Consider the following 21,734-nt stretch of genomic DNA (forward strand, 5'->3'; position numbering starts at 1 on the left):
TGCTTGTGTCCAAGGAGGTTACATATGAGCCAAGCACACGTGTGTTTATCCACTAATAAGAATATGCAAACGTCCCACATCTGATTGATTTCTTATGTGCTACGATCATAAAAAAAAGTTTGTGTCTGGAATACATATTCCAGACATGTGGCAGTTTATAAACCTGATCATATTATACCTACAACCTACAAAAATTTTTCCCTTTGAAATGAGATGACTCTAGAAGGTTTTCTTCTTTATTTCTGGGAAAGTCGCTTAAAGTTTCTCATTTAAGTCAGTAAAGAACTGCTCGTTTTTAGTTTGCAGAGCTTTCAACTGGTGACTCAGTGAGGAGTGATGTCATATGTTATCCTAGGACTGCTGGTGTGGTTCTCTCTGCTCACTCTAACCATTCCCCGTTTCTGTGGCAGGCAGTCATCCCCGTTTTCCATCCTCTGGTCAGTTTCTTCCCAGTCAGCCAGGAACACACAGCCTCACAAGCAGCGGATGAAACAGGAAGTCTGACAGCTTGAGTCTGCAGTGGGACCCCTAGTGTTTTCCCACTCCATGTCCTGGCATCGTTCCCCAGAAGTACAAACACACACACACAGAGCTCCCATTGTTGCAGCCTTCCTCAGCCCACTGATCCTAATATGGAATGCAGCAGGAAACCCATGATTTCCTGACACTCGGCAAGCCGGAGGAAGCAAGGGGAAAAAACTCCATTAAAAAGCCCAGCTTTCCTCCATGTTAGATGTGACTTGGAAAATGAGGACGATCTAGCAAAATTTCACCGTGTCTTTTGCCAGGCTGGAGACAGGGAGAACAGAGCAAAACTCTCAGGCTGCTGAAATTTCTAGACTGTTAGGAAGCCCCCCGAATTCTGTGAAATCGAGGGTTTCTTAACTCACACTGACAGCGGAAAGGGGCAGATGTTTTCACAACTCCCCCAAGTGTGAGTTACCTTTCTTTACCAGCATGGTAAGCAACAGGGCATATCCCAGCCTCGGACATGTCTGTATGAGCCAAGGTTCCCAAAGTCAGTCAGAGTAAACTCAAGCCTGGCACTGGCTTTCCGCCGCTTCATGTGCTTTGGGAGAAGCAGGAGCAGCAGCAGGAGTCCCCAGCAGCTGGAGCCGCAAGAATGAACTGCAAAGAGGGAACTGACAGCAGCTGCGGCTGCAGGGGCAACGACGAGAAGAAGATGTTGAAGTGTGTGGTGGTGGGGGACGGTGCCGTGGGGAAAACCTGCTTGCTGATGAGCTACGCCAACGACGCCTTCCCGGAGGAATACGTGCCCACTGTGTTTGACCACTATGCAGGTAAGAAAAACCGGGAAACTCTCTGCATCCAGACCAACGATGCGGGGGGCGATACCTTAACTTCAGAGGGTCCTGGCTCATTTCTAATGTCAGTATTGGGTGCGGGCCTGGCAGTAACCAGGGAGCTTAGCGTAGCATACAACCAAGGACTTGGCTGAAATTGTTGGTAGAACAATTTGTGCATCAATTTGTATGGTAACACTTTTTTCCCCTGAAAGCAAAAGGGTAATGCCAGAAAATACTCTGATGTGCCCTCTAGATTTGGGGGCCAGAGATTTTACTCCACATTTGCCTCAAGATTCATTAACTTTTTATCGTGAACATTTTTAAATGCAGTGTAATTCCATCACAATTCTTTTCTACCAAAAAAAGAATCACCACTAGACACACAAACAGTGAAAGGAATGTTCTTGCCACTCTGCATATTCACTCCATGCCATTATAAATGAAATGTTAAGATTAATAAAACACTCATTTTTTCTATAACAATTGGTGCTGTAATACTATAGTTTTATTTTCCTGGGGTTGTCGATTGGGGGAAAGTTTTTAAAAGGTTTTAAATATCTATTAGGCAATCTGTATCTTAAAAGAAAAATGTTTCATGAACATGTTTTTAAAATTAGAAACACAAATAAAATCTGAATCATTTTAAAGTATGTTCTGAAAGGATAAAATGCACATACAATATTTTAAAGCATGACAGTTAAGATATTGTAGTCACAACTTAATTCTTTCAGAGGACCTTTAATGCTTTAAATGTTCTAAAGTTTGTAGGTATACTTGTCTGGGTGATAGCATTACCTAAATTTTTCCATTTTGATTCTTACTTTTTCCCTTAATTTCCAAACCAAATTATATTAAGTTTATCAAATGCAAGTTAATGAAATTCCTCAAGCTTATAGTAGCCTGTATTTTATAACTTATTTATATCATAGTGATCTTTATCAGACATCTGAGACTTCGGGGAAGGAAAATTTCTCCTCCTTCACTTTGGCTTTGGGTCAGGTTCAGCAAAAGGAAAATGGCCCACAGGAAACCAGCATGAGTGTCTGCTTGGCAATGTGGCCTTTTGAAATCCTCATTCTATAGAAAGTAGCTTCTTCTCCAGAACTAAGCCATCGCCTAAATCACTGCTTTCTCCTACACTTACATGGTATCTGAAAATATTACCCAGCAGACAGGGAGAGACCCACAGTGAATACAGTACCCAATTCCCAGCAGGTTTTTCTATATTTGTAAAAATTAAGAGCAAATTTTAATGCTGGCTCACTTAAGCCTTTCTGAAAATATAATGACTATGCCCAGAGAAGAACATTTTAATGAGAACAGAATAAAGAGAAGAACAGGTTGACTTTCATCTTGAGAAAAAGACTAATTATAAAATTTGAGGGTCTGCGCCTTAAGAGAGTTACTCAGATTCTTGTCCTGAAAGCATCTTAGCAAAAGTTATTTATTCTACACCTTCTTTCTGCCAAGAAAGGGAAGTGGCTACCTTATTTCAAAAACTTTTAAATCAAGGGTGGAATTCAAAATCAACTAAAGGAAGAGGCTTCAAATGCTTATGAAAATTATGTATCCAAATCCCCATATATGTAGGGAGCCAATTACCGTGTTGTATCAGGAAGAAAGAGAATCAAGTCAGCCTATTAAAAAAAACACACACACACACATACACTAGAAATCAAACAAAGGCTGAACCATAGCTAGATTCCACTAGGCTCAAATTATTTTATATTTTAATCATATACATACTATTGTTGAGCATTAAAGCATCTTAAAGATTTTGGCTAGTCTATTATTTTAGCTCCCAAGAAATCACAAGCGCTACACCCAGAGCAATACGTTGCACATAGTAAGCATTCCTGAACATGATTGCTTTGATGTACACTTTGTACCTCTTTAAGTGTATAATCATCTCATGTGCTTTCAGTAAGGTTCAAAAAGGGATAGAGACATGAGCCACATACGTCTAGGACTGTAGAAGTGATCCTTTCTATAAGCAGAGGGATCTTCTCCATCACAAGGACTTGATTTCCTTTTCCACCACTCTCCTGATCTATGATCTGGTTGAACATAAATCCTTATGCAATCACGTGAGAACCTACAATCAACTGTAAAAGAACTAAATGCCCTCTTCTCCATTTGGATCCAGTATCCGGTTCCTGGGTCCTACTGGCCTACTCTAAAATGACAACCTGCAATTGAGTACTGAATCTTTAGAAGTTATAGTTTAAGTCATAGAGAGCCTATCCACTGAAGAAGATGTTTCACTAATAACTACCCAACCTAGAAAAGTAGAGATAAAGTAGTAAAGACTGAAATACAACCTGCTGTGCAAGATGGTGAGCTCTGAAGCCAGACAGCCCAGTTCTAATACTGGCTCTGTCATTTATTCTGTGGCCTTGAGGAAGTTACTTAACCGCTCTGTGTCTCAGTTATCACAAATAAGAAACAGGGACAATGAAGATATTAGAATTGTATGGGAGAAAAAAATAATTAATACACACAAAGTTCTTAAAATAGTGCTGCATATGTGATAAGAGTTAGGTACATGGTAGCTATTAAGAATATAGTCTCGATACTTGCATACAGCCAGAAAAAGGAATGAAAATGTGATTAAAAAATAAAGACTACAAGAAGGAAAAATGTAATTACAAGAGCTTCCTTCAGAAGAGTAAGGTAGGATGGAGTGTATGTATTTTCTTCATAAAATAGTTACCATGTTTACTGATAATTAACAAATGTGTCTACATGGAGTAATAGCAGTGGGATATTAAATTGGGAGGAGAAACATCAGTTTTCCATGAGTGAAAACTATGAAAAATTGTTTTGAATTATTTTTGCAGGAAAAATCAACAACCAGCTACAAAAAAACAATTTTTAAAGTTCTATGAATCCTGATGTATCCCTACCTCCTACCTACCAAAATCCAAAAAAGCACATCTGCTCCATGTAGCTTTCCTTGACTGCCCAAAAATAATTCCCTATTCCATCTTCAATCTAGTTTCAGAAATTTGTTTACATCTCTAGGATCTCCCACCATTGTATAGCAATTTATATGCATCCTTATTTTCCTGTCTCTGGAGCTGTGTCTTTCATGTCCTATGAAATCCAACAGTCAGTTCTAGGTCCCCATCTTGATCTCTTGGAAGCTTTTTTTATGGTTCATTACCCTCCTTCTTAAAACCTTTCCTTAGCTTGGTTTTTGGGATACCACATTCTCCTGGTTTTGTTTCCACTCACCAGCAAATCTTTCTCAATCTCCTATGCCACCTCCCCTCCCTCTTTCCAACCACCAAATGTTGGCAAACCTCAGTGTTCAGCCCCTGGATCCTCTTCTTTATTTGCACTTATGGTCTGGTTGATTGTATCTAGTTTTGTAACTTTAAACATCATATCCTGATAACTCCAAAACTTGTAGCTCTACCATCAAAACCCCCTGAGACTCAGACTCATATATCCAACTATTTGAATATCTAATAGGCATGTCAATCTTAACTTGTCCAAACAGAATTTTTTAACTCATCCAATCTACTCTTCCCCTAGGCTTTTCCATGTAAGTACATGACTACTATTTTTTACCCAGTTTCTGAAAACAAAATCTTTTGTATTGACTCCTTTCTTCCTTTGACAACACTCCCCTCCCTTTCCATTCAAACCATTGGTTATCATCACTTCCTCCTACCAATCAGCTCAACATTCAAAATACATCCCAAACCTGATCACTTACCACCATCTCCATTGCCTTCACTCTTGTTTGAGCCACCATCATCTCTCATCCAAACTACTACAATCAATTCCCAATTCCCTGCCTCCAATCTTGCCCCCTATCGTCAGTTCTCCACATAGCTGGCAGAGGGACTGTCTAAAAGCCCAACTTCTCCAATCACTTCCCTAAACACTCAGACTCAACCCTATTTCATGTTGTTAGGATGCACTCCATGACTCAGTCCCTGTTATCACTCCAATCTCATCTCTTATTAACACTCTCTTCATCAGTGCTTTTTCTGTAGCCACACTCGCCATCTTACTATTCCTCAAGCACACGAAACTCCTTCTTCCCTTAAAGAGTTTCTACTTGCTCTTTCCCCAGCCTCATACTATTCCACTAGATCCTCCATATCTTCAAATGATCACATTATTTAATGCATGTGTGCATGCACACACACACACACACACACTTTCTTTAACCTATCTTACCAAATCTTTCTTTATAATATTTAATACTACCTGACATTATATATGTATTTGGTATCTCTGGCTTCAAAAAACGGAGTCCCACATATAATAGACTCTCAACAGATAATCACTGAATAAATGAATTACTATGTCTTCACAATCTTAGTCCTTCCAACACTTAGATAGTTTCTGGTCCATTAAAACTTTGATGAATAAATGAACAAATTGCTCATCCAATAGATATCTCTTTAGAAATGAACATACAAAAATGTTTATTACTTTTATTATATTTCTGAACTATTTTGTTCATATTTTAATTAATCATTTTATCCCCACTATAATTGTGATATAGCATTAAATTTTCTTTTCTTTTTTTTTTTTTTTTTTTGAGATGGAGTCTTCCTTGCCCTGTCACTAGGTTGGAGTGCAGTGGCAAGATCTCGCCAGATTTAAGCGATTCTCCTGCCTCAGTCTCCTGAGTAGCTGGAACTATAGGTACACGCCACCATGCCCAGCTAATTTTTTTGTATTTTTAGTAGAGACAGGGTTTCACCATGTTGGCCAGGATAATATCAATCTCTTAATCACATAATCTGCCCGCCTCGGCCTCCCAAAGTGCTGGGATTACAGGCGTGAGCCACCACGTCCGGCCAGCATTGAATTTTCTTGAACCTAAGTGCCAGAGTCACAACTACTGAATAGCCTAACTATATAATATGTAAATGTCACTTGGGATTCCTTCACTTACATTATATCCAAAAGTTGATATACATTTTGGGTGGCTCACTCAAACTCGTCTAGTTCTAATATACAGAGCATATTTCAGAGTAACCCTAAGATTGACTGACGGCTAGGTCTAAAGAGTAGGGGCCGTGGGATGAAGGTGGGAAAAGTCACTCATGTTTATTACAAGTGTGCCTAAGAAACATCCCTGGGCTCTGCTCCTTAATCCCTTCGAGGGATGATGTGTCCTAACAAGCTCTAGAGCTTTCACAGCTTACCATGGAAGAACTGCATTTCTTCCCCCATCCTATCTTTAGTTTTGAATTTTGTAGCAGACCCCTCACTGGTAAAATATTCCTACCAATTAATGTTTCATATGACAAATAGTATAAGGATAAGACTTCCATTTTGAGTTTAGATTGTGCGTTGAGTCAGATTGTTTACATGGTTCCTATGTCTGAGTACACAGGTGTGTAAAATAAGCTCGTTCCAGCTGAAACCTCTTTATGAGGTTCACCATTTCCATCATCCTCTGTATTATTTAGTCTGTGAATTTTTCTTCTATCACCCCCCTCCTAGAGTTTCTTTGTCGAAAGCCATCAAATTTGGAAAATCACACGAAGCCACTATTGGCAAACCCAGGCTGCCTATGCAGGAAATTAACACAATTCGTGGAAAGGAGAAAAATACAGTTGTTCTATCATCTGATTGAGATGTAAAAGGAAGTTGTTTTACAGAAAGCTGAAAGTCAGTTCTAACTTTTTCCACTTAGTTAAATTGTGATCAGCCCAAGGTAGACAGTCACAACCTTAATGGCCAGAGCAGGGGGTGGGAACCATGTCCAATCCATGGCAAGAAGAAATAACATAATCATAATAAATAGTGAATAGAAATAAAGTCCCAGGTTTATAAAGGGTTGTGAAATAGTTCTGCTCATTTGGGAAAATGTAGTCAGGAGTTTCTCTTTTGCTCTTCCTGAAGACACCTGAGAGTCTCTGAAGAATGGATGAGATTCTTTTTTTGTAAGCCATAAGGAAAGCTAAAGCAATTTTCATGGGACTATAAAATAAATCACCACGTTCTTAAACACAAACACAAAAGAAGTTTGTGAAAGAGGAGACAAGAATGGGTCAGTTGGATCACTTACTCTGTTCTTTCTAAATGCGAGGATACTCAAAAACCCAGAGTCTCATAAGTATCCAGTCCCCCAATGTTCCTTTTTTTTTTTTTTTTTTTTGAGACGGAGTTTCGCTCTTGTTACCCAGGCTGGAGTGCAATGGTGCAATCTCCGCTCACCACAACCTCCGCCTCCTGGGTTCAGGCAATTCTCCTGCCTCAGCCTCTTGAGTAGCTGGGATTACAGGCACGCGCCACCGTACCCAGCTAATTTTTTGGTATTTTTAGTAGAGACGGGGTTTCACCATGTTGACCAGGATGGTCCCGATCTCTTGACCTCGTGATCCACCCGCCTCGGCCTCCCAAAGTGCTGGGATTACAGGCATGAGCCACCACGCCCGGCCCCCCCAATGTTTCTTTTTGAGACAGTGTGATGTGTAGCTGATGCTCTTTCTAGATTCTGGGAGGCTACACTAAAGATACAATGACAGGAATCAGGGGCACAGATTCCTCCACAATGTACATTGTTATACTTAACAAGAGCAAGCTAGAGCCTTCAGGGATGGAAATTGTACTCTGAAAGCTAAAATGTACTGCAGAGATGGTAAACTGCGAGTTGCTTCTCTTAGGAGTAAGAAAGAAGGAAAAATAGAAGAGGGACAAAGAAAAGTATCTGTGACCAGAGTAACATGAGAAAAGCCATGCTCTCAGGGCTAGAAGCTGCATCTGCCTCTGTGACCTTCTTGCACTCCAGCTTCAGCTGGCAACAAACCAAGGACTGTGACCGATTCAGGCCTCGTTGGACAGGCTCCCTCTAAAGAAGACTTTTAGTTCCACACAGCTCTGCACCCTGCACCATGCGGGTCAGGAAATGCTTCATAAATTTTACTACCTATTTGCCCATTAAAGTTGAGCTTCAGGTAAACAGAATTTTATTTCTAGGCTTTTTCAAAAATTTCCATCCCTCTTCCTTCTTGTGGGGTAAATAACAAATTTGGCTCAAATGGCTCCATACATGGGATAGCTGTGTTTTTGAATAGGGTTGCCCTGTTCTACAATGTCAGCATGGAGGTGGGCACGAACATAAGGCAGCTCAGGAAAGGACAGCTAAAAAAATGCAGCAGAAACTATCTCCCTCATTAATCCTGAGCACAAAAACCACAAGGATCTATGGAGGCCCTACCCTCTGTATAACACAGGTTCTGATTCAGCTGAAAGTTTACTTCCCCACAAACAAAAATCCATGACACATCTTGGGCTAGTAAGCAGAATCCAAAGAGTTAATGTTCTGGAGACAACACAGTCAGCATCAATCCCATCATAAATTCAGTACAGGCCAGCTCTGAGTCACGGGGTGGCCTGGCATTGTTGCTGAATACTCCAAAGTCTGCAAACATTCTGGAGGTGACCAGTTTTCACACAACAAAGGACTTGATTCATGTGTATTCACTTAGCACTGTGTCTTAGTTTACTGTACAGCTATCATCTGTGGTGCTCTTCATTCTCAGTCTCAGCATGAATTTCACTGTGGCCACATGTGTGTGATGCTACAAGCAGAATCATGATGTTGATTGTGAAACTAGGATGTCACTAGAATATATGTTAATAACAATAACTATAGCTATTTGCTTATATAGTTCTTGCTAATGATTCAGGCATATTTGAAGTATTTTATACATCAACTCATTGCCTCCTCGCAATGATACTATAAGATGCTCTTTTTCTCACTTTTCATTTTTAAAATATTTATGGATACAGGCCAGGTGTGGTGGCTCATATCTGTAATCACAGTACTTTAGGAAGCCAACATACAAGGATCCCTTGAGCCTAGGAGTTCAAAGTTACAGTGAGCCATGATCATACCACTGCACTCCAGCCTGGGCAACAGAGCAAGACTTTGTCTCCAAAAAAAAAAATAAATATGCTTATATAGTAGTTGTTCATATTTATGTATGCCTTTGATACAGGCATATAATGGGTAATGATCAAATCTGGGTAACTGGTATATCCGTAACCTCAAACATCTATCATTACTTTATGTTGGGAACATTCTACATCTACTCTTCTACTTATTTTGAAATATCCAATAAATTATTGTTAACTACAGTCACTCTGTTGTGCTACTGAATACTAGATTTTATTCCATCTAACTGTATTTTTATACCTTATACCAAATAGCCAACCCCTCTTTATCATAAGATGCTATTATTTTCTCAACTTTCCTGATGAACAACTTCCGGCACAAAGGTATTACTCTATTTCCCTCAAGGTTAAATTGCTTATGATGGGGTAAGCAGAGGCTATGGAATAGCAAACAATATAAGCAGTGTATAGCTAATAACAATTAAAAAGCCACTGTTAGTTAGGATGTGCTAACCTGCTATTAACAAATAAACCCAAACATGTAAGGGATTAATTCAATGGCAAGGTATTCCTTGCTCATGTCATGCTCCTTAAGCAGGTGTTCAAGTCAGTAGGGTTGCTTTCTTCATGTAGTCATTTAAAGACTCAGGCTTCTCACATCTGGTAATTCTGACATCCCCTAGGATTTAAGTTACCTGCATCTACCCAGTCTAATAAGAAAGAACATGGAAAAACTTGAATGGAAAATTTTATGGACTAGGCTTGGAAGTGACCGACATCATTTTCAATCATATTCCACAGGAGTTTATTTAGTCACAAGGCCACACTTCACTGTAAAGGAGGCTGGGGGGAAAGCTCACCTATGTGCCCAAAAGAGGAAAAAACAGCAGCCTCTGCCTGCATCTGGCTACCAAATATCCTTGCACATTTTTTCCCACATGTAAAACAAACTCACCCTTTTCCCCATAGGGACCACCTAGAGTTGCATTTTGGCACTGTTACTGTCAAAGGCCAGCATCTGTTAAGTAATGTATGATTCTGCTCATTTGATCTAAACGTGACTCCTTGTGATCCAATAAAAGACAAATTGTCTGCCCATATTCACCATTTGCCCCCATGCAGTGGTCAACAGGAACGAGATAATCAAAACATTCAAACTCCCTTTCAGAAAGGGAAGAACAGGAGACACATTGCAATAATAGAATTCTGATGACAATCCTGATAGTGTCATCTGTTAATGGAATCCAGAAACAATCAATCTTCTAACTCTGTAAAATCATGAAAATCTATGTTCTATCAATCTCAGCTTTACTTAGCTGAGATTCTTCCCTTTCCTATAATGCCTTACTAAATGCATAAAGTAACAATTCATATATACTAACATTCTGCCATTTTCCAGTCTCTTCACAGAGTACTATGGACACAGTAGGAAGTAGCTTTACCTTCCAGGTTTCACAGACAATAGTTTTACAAAACGTTTAGTCACAGTATAACATAGATCACCTTTCCAACCTGCTCTGTTTTGTCACCATCTGCCACCTAAAAGCTAAGCCAATAGCACGTGTATTTTCAGGTTTTTGTAATGATGGTACCACACTACTAGGTAAGCTAAGATGATGTAACATATAGACCAAAATATGTAACGGTTCAAACCATTACAATCAAATCCTATTTTCTTACATAATTGCAGCATGTATTTTAGATTTAGAGGGTATATGCACAGGCTTGTTAGCTGAATATATTGCATGATGCTAAGGTTTTGGATATGAAGGATCTTGTCATCCAGCTGGTGACCACAATACCCAGTAGTTTTTGACCCTTGGCCTTTTCCTTCCCTGCCCTACCAGTGGTCCTCTGTGCCTATTGTTACCATCTTCCTGTCCATGTGTACACAGTGTTTAGCTCCCACTTACAAGTGAGAACATATAGTCTTTGATTTTCTGTTTCTATGTTACTTTGCTTAGGATAATGGTCTCCAGCTGCATCCATGTTGCTGCAAAAGACATGATTTCATTCTTTTTTATGGCTACATAGGATTCTGTGTTGTATATGTACCACGTTTTCTTTACCCAATCCACCATTGATGGGCACCTATGTTGATTCCACGTCTTTGCCATTGTGAGTAATGCTGAATGAATATGTAAGTTCATGTGTCTTTTTGGCATAATGATTTATTTTCTTTTGGATATATACCCAGTAATAGGATTGCTGGGTAGAATCCTGCTTTTGGTCATGTAAGAGACCTGGGCAGGTCTTCAGGTTGCTGAGATAGTTCTGTTCCATGTGGTCATTCAGGGATCTACTGTTTTCATCTTGTTCTTCTGCCATCATCTAGGGCTTTGTGGTGCTCTGTATCTAGACATTGGAAGACAAAAGACTATGGAGGAGTAAGGGTAGGGAGTGGTGGTATGGGCCAGGCTCACAGGTGGCATGCATCACTTCTGTTCACATTTCACTGGAGAGATCTTACACTGTAGGCCTCACATAATCACAAGGAAGGTGAGCTATGTGCCCAAAGAAGGAACAAACAGACTTTAATAGACACTTAGTCATCTTCACCACAGCCATTAAGTTGAAATTGCTGATACCAAATACAATAGGCACAGATAAACAATATAAACTGCATTAGCACCATATTCAACTTGCTATTTATTCAACTATATATGGCATACCTATATTTTCCAAACTTGCCTAGTCAGAAGAAAAGCTTACTTGCTAAAAATGCAGATTCTTGGGTCCATATAAAGGCTTCTAAACCAGACCCATTTAGAGACAGAGCTGTGAATATGAATTTCAATAAGCTTCATAGGCATTTCTAATTAGGTAGAACTTGTGACACTGCCATTTTATAGTTCAAACCCATTTAGATATCACAAATGTATATAGTTAAAGCTAATGTGACTTAGTGGGTTCAGAAACCCTTCTTTATGCTGTAAAGATGCCTATTAATCAAGCCAAAAGGAGCAATTCTATAGTCAACCATCAATTAGTAAAAAGCAATTTAAAAACAGATATGTGTGTAAAATTTTTTGACTTGGGAGTTTCCAGCAGATTATGCCCAACAGAAAAGGCCTTTAGAGTCTCTTGGAAACAGCAAATTCCTAAGTGAGGAACCAGGGTGCTCTCAAAAAAAGATCTGTACACGTGGTGGGCACACAGAGAGCCTTGGAAGAAGGAGACTACAGAAGGCTGAGAACAGAAAGTATTGGGAGAGGGCTGATGCAGAGTGGGAGGAGAAGCCTCAGGGAGTCAGACCAGAGGCAAGTAGGATCTGTGACCAACCTTGCTTGCTAACCAAGGGCAGCCATGGGTAACCAAGTACCAGCTGCTGGGAGAAAAGCCTTGAGCTTGGGCATAATCTGCAAAGCTACATACATGTGAATTGCTCTGCCTGTGAAATAAATAATCAACCTGACTGTAAGACCTTCAGAGGGGTCACAGAGGGAAATTAGAGAGCACCTATCCTCATGGGAAGAAACAAAGGAATCTTTAAAAAACAGGTAAGAGCCTGGGATCCTTGGGGCAATTTTGATGCAGTTGTGTTTGGAAGCTATTATTTGTTCTTCCATATTCATCCAGCCTTGTGATTATGAAATGAACAGTAAACATCTGTTTCCCCTCTGCAAATCCTTCTGTGCTTCATGCTTTGACCTAACATTTGGGGAAAAGGAGAAAAAAAACAAAAACAGAAAACCTCCTACGATACAATTATCTAAGTCCAAAAAGATCTCTACTTGGGTCTTCCTCAAAGAGAGATGCATAAATCTGGAGAGAAGCAGATATTTTATAACTGGAACTCAGCCACCTTTATTTGGAAAACCAGTTTACAAGCACTCCTGCTAACGGGGATCAGGCCTTCCTTTAGTCTCTCCAGTTGTTTTAATACAAACTGGTAAATCAACTGAATACAGATTGCCAACAAGAGAGAAACAGCACTCTGCCTGGGCTGAGCAGAATGCACCATAATGAACAAAATGATTCCTGATCTTTTTGCAACAGGTTACTTAATTAGCCAACATTAAGTAGCTGAGTATTTACTGCGCATCCAGCCCTGTGCTGCCCTTGTTATCTCACTGGAGCCTCACATTATTTTTTAGTAAGTAACCTCACTTCCCAGACAAGAAAACCGAAGCTCAGAGAAGTGACATGTCCAATATCACTCAGCAAAGAAATAGCAGAATCGGGATTCAAATCTATCAGCTCAAGTGTTATCTCCAGTAGCCCAGACCACCCTGATTAAATTGGGCCGCCTTTCAAAACCTGTTTATCTCCTCTATCATTATTAGTTTCTTCATTTCTTTAATTTTCCATGCCTTGTCTCCCCCTAGAACATACAATTCCTGAAGACAAGGCTCTTTCTGTCTTGTTTACTGTTATGCCCTCAATGCCTGGGAATGAGCCTATAACACAATAGCCACCCAGAACTGTTTGTTGAATGACTGAATGAATGAATGAATGAATGACATCCAAGAGTCTCAGTCTTAACCAGTGCACTACACTGAAATTAGCACCCTATGTGGACGCTCAGGATAATTTTTCTATGTTGAAATTATTTTATCCTCCCACATGCTGAAAGGATATATTGTAAGCACCATGCACATACATTAAAATAGATTATATTGACCTTATTTAAAACTTGTAAAAAAAAATTCATTTACTCTGGAAAAATGAAAACCCCAAAAGGTTTTGCTTCCAGTCAAATTTTAAGCTTAGGAGTTCTGAGTGATTTAGCTAGGCATAAAGTAGTTTTCCTAATTATATTAAGGATTTCTGTTCTGTATCTATTATTTCTCTTGATGCTATATCCAAGAGGCAAAGGGAAAAACTTAATTACTTAAAGTATGTGCTGCATACATTTTTTCAAATAATGAGATTAATTAAGAGGAAAAATAATAAGCAAGTAGTCTCCTTAATATATGCCAGGTGCAAACCTCCTAAGACTCAAAAAGAATGTTCATAAAATGTAACTGTTCATCTTTTAGAAAGTGCATCAATTTTCACCTGGTATGCTTGCAAGAGATGCAATGACTATGTTCGCATTCATTAATAATGGGGCACTTTATACTTGTCAAAGTAAGAATTATTAGGAGGAAAAAAAGGCTATGCTCTTTCTCCTCAGGAGTCCTCCTCTCTGCTCATATTGAATTAGCTTGCACTGGAAGCGCTAAATGCTTTTTTTTTCTTCAACTAAAATGAATTTCATATGACATTTGCAGTAGTTCAAGCTGGTAAATAAGAGCCTTAAGAGTTTTCCATAGTAAACACACTTTTAACCAAACTTTTCAAAAGAGACAGAGAGTTGATGCTAAATCTTAAGTGTCAATATTAGGCATGAACTTTGCTGTAGAGATTCTACTCCATTCATTTCATTCATTTATCCTCTTAATAACTCTCCATACCAGGTTCTCTCTTTTGGAAAAAAACTAAATCAGGTTGGTCAGAGCCATTTTTTTCCCTCAGGTTGAGCGAAGATGAAGAACACCTCATTATCACCCTCAGAATAATTGCTCTTCGCGTATTTGAAGACCAAGAAAATTCTCATCCTTGTCATCCTCAGATGATACACCCAGATCCTTCTAACTCCCCATAGCTACACCTATTCTCTCCCCTAGTTTTTAACGGACAGTTTTCATATATTCACTGCAAGTCAATCACAAACAATTTGCATTTCAAATCTACAGCAACCACACAGTCCCTCTTGCACTTTTTGGTAGGAATACAGGTATCTTGTCAACGTGGTTAGGTGCAGTCCTAACAGGATGTAAACTCTAAATAGTCTCTTATATTACCTCTTTTTTTTCCCCTGGGTTTGCAAGTTAATTTAGGTCAACCAAATTAAATGCAGACAACTCGAGTTGCCAACATGAGAGTACTACATTTCTCTTCTGCCATTTTAATAAATCTCCATTCAATTATCCCCAGGTTTACCTATACTATAATATCATGTTAAGGCTTTCTAAAGCCATGTTAAGGCTTTAGATTTAAGAATTAATATCATTATGGGATCTTCATATAAGTTCAAGAGGCCACCTGGCACTTGAAGAGCATACTTAATCTTGGCTTAGCTCAACAGTTTTTGGTATTATAGGAGACATTTTGGTATTACAGGAGACATTTGGTATTATAGGAGACATTTGGTATTATAGGAGACTAATCTTGGCTTAGCTCGACAGTTTTTGGTATTATAGGAGATATTTTGGTCCCTGTGATTACTATAGATCACTGCAATTTATAGTAATGAATATGGTATGATTTTAATAGAGAGTCAGTTTTACTAAGATTTAGTATGCAGTACATTACACCTCATCTTGAATGCTCTTATGCTTCATTCATTTCCTGCCAGTTAACACATTAAAAGCTTCTTAAGGGTAGTGCACATCAGTCAAGCATCCTATTTAGCAACCTGACCAACTACTACAGATCCAATTCCAGTTTCACAAAAGATACTCTATACCAGGGTAATCTAGAACTCAGTAGATTTTCTAGACACAGGAAGAAAGCTTAGGCTCTAAGCTATAAACAATCCCTGAGGCAACTACAATTGACCACAAGTTATCTTGGAGCCTACTCCTTCATCAGCTAACCTTAAGTATAGTTATATACACAGCAAAAGAAATAGCTTTGTGTCATTTAAGTATAGTAATATACAGAGCAAAAGAAATGGCTTTATGTCATCATAAAAGTTTGCATATGTGGTTCCTCAAGTGATCTCCAAAACTCTGATGTTCAAGTGTTGCCCTTCTGGCAGGGGAGGAAGCGTAGAAGAGGGTTGGGCTATAGATAAACAGATGCATAGCTTCAATGTCACAAGCAGCTAGTAAACTTACCGTGGTTTTCCTTTGTGACACCCTTACTGCCTCAGCTTTCCTTTCACCATCTCTTGAACAATTTAGAAGCCTGTTCCCTGTGAAATGACGAAGAGAATTATATTTTATTAGCTGACACTTAGCTCTACTGTTACAGCCAGTATCTAGTTATTCCCACAAACCCCGCAATTAACTCAGAGCCCAGAGAAGAAGAGCACCATGTAAAGCATTTTGAGGGTGAAAAGGGTCAGCCCACAGAAGGATCCATTTGTTCAGTAAAAGATGTTAACATTTTTCCACTTCTTTGAAAATGGGGACCAGCAACCTTTAAACAAAGTATCTGATAATGGTGACTTCGGAGAATTTAGTGCACTTTTTTTTTCATTTCATGGTCAAGAATCTATTAATCAAGAAAAATTCTTTTTTCTTATTTAGTCATTTTGTCTTCTTCCACTTTTTTTTTAAAGGTTTCTAAACTTTCTTTGGTATGTGCATTAAGAGTTCTCTTTTCTGACCCGGCACAGTGGCTCACGCCTGTAATCCCAACAGTTTGGGAGGCCGAGGCAGGCAGATCACGATGTCAGGAAAGCAAGACCATCCTGGCCAATATGGTGAAACCCCATCTCTACTAAAAATACAAAAATTAGCCGGGCATGGTAACTCATATCTGTAATCCCAGCTACTCGGGAGGCTGAGGCACTAGAATTACTTGAACCTGGGAAGTGGAGGTTTGCAGTGAGTCAAGATCACGCCACTGCAGCACTCCAGCCTGGTGACAGAGCAAGACTCCCTCTCAAAAAAAAAAGAGTTCTCTTTTCCTACCCCTCTGAAGTATCTCTATCTGGTGAATTCTATATGAAGGGGAATGCACATCTCTCTAAGAGAAAGGCAGTGGTCCATTAACTTGATGAGTAACTCCTGATAAGCAAAATTTCATTCAAGTACTATTTAAATTTCATCCTTTATTAAGGAATAAAAAGACTTAAAATATTTTAATGGTATATATGAGGATCATAGAAATTCAGTTATGGAAATTATGCTGCTATGCAAGGGGAATGAAGAAGGACTGCATATTTCTTCTTTGGTGAATTAATCACAGATTCTGAAGAAATAATGCAAGTCTATCCCCGAGCCATGTCTATCAAATCTATGGAAAGATAAAATTAAGTAATGTTTTTCCCTGTGATTCTTCAAAGACAAGGTTTTTTTTAACCCCTATTCTTTCTTCCACTAGGATCCGTTAGTATCCTTTCTTTAGTGCAGTGATCCTCCTCTATTACTCCCCAAACTTCTGCTCTTTTCTCATGTTAATATCAAGTCTCTTAATACCTGGGTGATAAAATAATCTGTACAATAAACCCCCATAACACAAATTTATCAATGTAACGAACCTGCACATGTACGCCTGAACTTAAAGTTTAAAAAAAATAAAATCTAGTTAATTACATTAACTAGAAAAACAAACAAACAAATAAAATTCAGGTCTCAGAAACAAGAAAATTCCATGTAATCTAGGGAGGAAGACAAGCAGAGGAACTACCCAGTGCCCAGAAATCCTGGCTGGGCAGCTCCTTCTCACTGGCCAGGAGATGCGCTTTTGAAAGAAAGATCTGCCTGGAATCCTGTTCCGTTACATCAGAGTAGGCACCTAACTTAAGGGAGCTGGATGTTCCTGGAAAAGATCCAAGTGTTCCCTGGAATACAAAAGACCTCAGTTTTAACTTGACGCCCCAAACTCCTTCCTCTCTCATACACACTATCCTTCAATGACTAATGATACAGAAATTCAAAAAGCAAAACTGGAATTTTTTTACTAAAGAATCTGACACTCTGTTCTATTTCTAAATATTTATACTGTGCTTGGCCTCTTGAGGCAATAAGACCCCACAAGCTTTCCTACTTCTCTTCCTCTATTGTCTCTCGGCTGCATGAAACTCCCTCTGAAACAGCTGCTCGGGCTGGGCACAGCACTCACACCTGTAATCCCAGCACTTTGGGAGGCCAAGGCAGGAAGATCGCTCGAGTCCGGGAGTTCGAGACCAGCCTGGGCAACATGAGGAGACCCCCTCTCTACAAAAAATTTTCAAAATGAGCCAGACATGGTGGTGCATGGTTGCGGTCCTAGCTACTCAGGACCATATATATGCTCCTAACCCCTCTGCCAGGCTCTTCCTTCTAATTAGGCAAGCCTCTTTCTTCCTGTACCCATGGGCTTCGAGTAGGTACTTGGCAATAAATGCTGATCATGTTTCTAGCACTGGAGAATGGTGATAGCATTCTCTGATGTTAGAAATAAAATCAGCATTATATATGAAAGGATACGGCACTTTTTCCAGTGTCAGAAACACAATGGACTCCCCAGCAATGAGAATTGTGTTACGCATCTCTCATGGATGTGCCCAAGGAGTTCATTTTAAACCGCAAAAGGAGAAAGTTAAACTAGACAGGTTTAAGTATGACATTGCCATGCAATTTCCAAAGTACTTGTGGCATCCCCCTTCAGAGGCTCTGAGAAGATTTCAGTGTGAGTGGATTCACTACATAACGGCCACAGCCTGGTGTTGTGGTAAATCTGAATGTCAAGAGAACAAAGGCAAAAGAATGCAACTTCTTAAAAAGCATTTCATTTATTGCACTCCTCAACTCTGTGTATCTGGAGAACACAAAGGAACTGGGGAAGGAAGGACACAGCTCCTCCTGCTCTCAACTCACCTATCATTGTTGAATGACAAGGGAGAAGAAGGGGTCAGAGCAGAGTTTGGGGCTCATGAGCAAATCAATGGACCTTTGTTTTTCACGGGATTCAGAGATCCAACTCGTGTGTGAAGATGTTCCATCTTGGAGGCACTTTCTCTAAGTTTTATCCACACTGCTGTGTATAGTTGAGATGCAGGAAATGATGGTGAGCCATCTGGAATATTGGTTCTGGTGGGTTCTATTGGTCTAGGAAAGAGGTCCTATTATCCTCTGTCTCCAAGACTCCACCCAGCTTCGCTGTGTTGAACCCCCACCCTTGACAGATGACTCTTCCTTAGTGTTACAGATCACTTTCCTCTCATCTTCATCCAAGTTTACATTTACCCAGGACATGCTTAACAGTTACCCTACTCTCTTATCATCTCAGGATCTACAAGTTGAGTACTGCCCAAAAACCCCATTCTATCATCCCTCTATATCAGTGCTTCTCTTACCAGCAGGTTATTATCTGCAGAGTTTCATGGAAAAGGTACTTTTGTACCTATCTCATTAGTTCAGTGCTGGGAAGGATGTTTTAAATATGAATATCCCAACCTTGAATTTCAAGAACATTCTGGAAGAAAAGACAGAGAAAGACAGAGACAGAGATAAAAAGACTTCATCTCTCTTAGTGTTACAAGAAGAAGGGAGATATATTAATATATTCCTCGAGTATTGTCTTCCAATACTCCTATACAACTGCTTTTTCAGATTAGGGCTCAACCTCATCCTTAAAAGATGACTTCAACATGTTTTAATTTTTTTAAAGAAACTATGGTATTATCCAGGAAAGCTCTTTAAAAGTTTTTACAGTCTCATTTCATAGTACAATTTCACTCAATCCTGAGAGTCTCTCAAAATAGCCTGTTGAGCAAATTTATTACCACAGCTCACAATCTCTCTCCAACACATAGTTTTACATTGAAACCAGGTATTTAGGAAATAACCTGTCTTCTTGATAACACAGTTCTCCAGGGGTCCCCAGGCAACTAATCTTTGCTAGCCAAACACTCCCAAGAAATCACAAATTACATAATGCACATGAAAGCATTTTGCGTGCTGGAAAGCACTATATAATGTTATTGTTTCTTATTAATAATAAATCATTTATTAAATGTGCCAGGAGTGTATAATGACATAAGGTGTAATTAGCCACAAGGCACAGCAAAATCATAAAACCAAAGACATCCTCTTTCCCCAACACTGCATCTCTAAGAATGTAGTTAATCTTTATTTGTTCCTTCACACATGCATAAGCAATATGAATACATGAGTGCCAGAAATAGGGCTCAGAACTGGAGGTCTCTGCTTCATGTACTGTAACTCATGAGCACAGTCTTGTTCCTTTTATGGGTAGAAATGCCTCCGAGCTGTTTGCATTATCTCAGTAGCAGCCTGGGGGAGGGGGATCTGCATAGCCCAGATCCCTCAGCCGCAGTACCAGAAGAATCGTTTCTAATCAAGCATGTAAATCCATTTGTATGACCTTGGAAAGACTCCCAATAAGAACATTTGGATATTAAAACACTCTATTCTAAAAGACATCATTGTAATTGTACTGTTTACTGTTGATATTATACCTAAAACAATGTATTGTCTAGTGAAAACTCCAGGCCTTCTTTATACAGAGAAGTTACTAAGCCCAATGAGCCCCTACTAGGATAGATGGAAGATTTTGTTTGTTTCTTTCCTGATTTCCCTAGCATTCTGACTTTGGAAGTTAATGTTCACTCTTATACCACACTCTCAGTTTGGGAGCCGTGAGCTAACCCCCAGCACCTCGACCCCATCACAATTTTGGAAATGATTGAGGTCAACCTTCAAGGAAAGCCAGTTCCCTCAGATGCATCCACCTGTCACTTAAATAATCCTTATCACTTATACAACTATCATTTGTACATTTTTAAACAATAAAGGTTAGAAGTTGATAGAGGAGAAAAATTTTCCCTTGGAGCAACATGAATTGCCTCCAGTCTTCCAGGAGAGGGTTATATTTGCTATCGAAGAAAAGAAAAGAAGAGAAAAGAAAACCATTTATAAAAAATCTCATCCCTATTCCCATAAACATTGAAAATCTTTCATTTCTCAAGCAATTTCAACTCTAAGATGTTTACTGAGAGTTTCTGAAAACCCATTTGATGTTTTCATCTTTACTCTGTAAAAATAATCTTATCTCATTGAAACTTCTGATATGACCATGATTGTGTAAATCCAGTTTTCTTCTCTTCTATTCCTGAAAACTACCCAAAAGAAAAATGGGAAACAAAAACACAAATTATATTTTCAGTAAAACTAGGACACAGACTCTAAAGTATTTTGAAAAGGATACCAGAAAACAACAGAATTCACAGAAGAGACAACAATGGGAAGAAGAAAGAAAGACCAGTGGTGTCAGGTCTCAGAAATGTCCCATAAAAATATACTTTTTTGAAGGTAAGGGACATTCCTGGAGGGGAAAAGACTACAACCTATGTATAGAAAAGAGGTTCAGGAAAGAGATTAATCTTGCAGGTATCAGAAGCCTCCAAAAGACCTGGTTTACATCATAGAAGCTAAAACCTTCAGGAGAATAGTGCAGATGGAGCCATATTTATCTCAAGACAGTCTCTGTAACAATTGAAGTGTCAGCCTTTTCATGTAAAAAACTGCCCACCTTGGAATGCCCCTTTGACCCCATCTCATGACCATTTACAATAGCTTATACAGAAAAATTCACCTCTTTATGGAACAAACAGTTTTAAAAAGAAACTAGTATTGCATTTAAAGGTTCCAGAAGAAATGAAGGAGGAAGAGATGAGCAAAATTTATTAGCAGATGAGACTTGCTCTCAGGAAAAATAATGCCATATGATAGGTAAATATTGCAAACAAATATTTTGCTATGATTAAGAAAAACATAATGAAACAATTACCTCTATTAAGAAAGAACACAAAGCAAAAATGCAAGAAATACAGGAGAGATGGCAAGACAGTGGAGAAAGTGGAATGTGGACTAGCAAAACTCAGGAAAG

The 21,734-nt window shown here is 39.1% G+C and overlaps 1 protein-coding gene across 1 annotated transcript in view; it reads left to right on the plus strand.

The window, feature by feature from the left end:
• The first annotated feature begins 675 nt into the window (after nucleotides 1–675).
• RHOJ (ras homolog family member J) overlaps nucleotides 676–21,734 on the plus strand; it is a 99,856-nt gene continuing 78,797 nt past the window's right edge. Inside the window, exon 1 of the mRNA XM_012464180.3 lies at nucleotides 676–1,301. Within this exon, the coding sequence (XP_012319603.1) occupies nucleotides 1,124–1,301 (178 nt within the window). The 5' untranslated portion in view covers nucleotides 676–1,123. The remainder of the gene's footprint in view (nucleotides 1,302–21,734) is intronic.

Source organism: Aotus nancymaae, unplaced genomic scaffold (genome assembly GCF_030222135.1).
Source record: "Aotus nancymaae isolate 86718 unplaced genomic scaffold, 86718_ANA_hifiasm-v0.15.2.pri h1tg000011l, whole genome shotgun sequence".
In the NCBI taxonomy this organism is placed as follows: Eukaryota; Metazoa; Chordata; class Mammalia; order Primates; family Aotidae; genus Aotus; species Aotus nancymaae.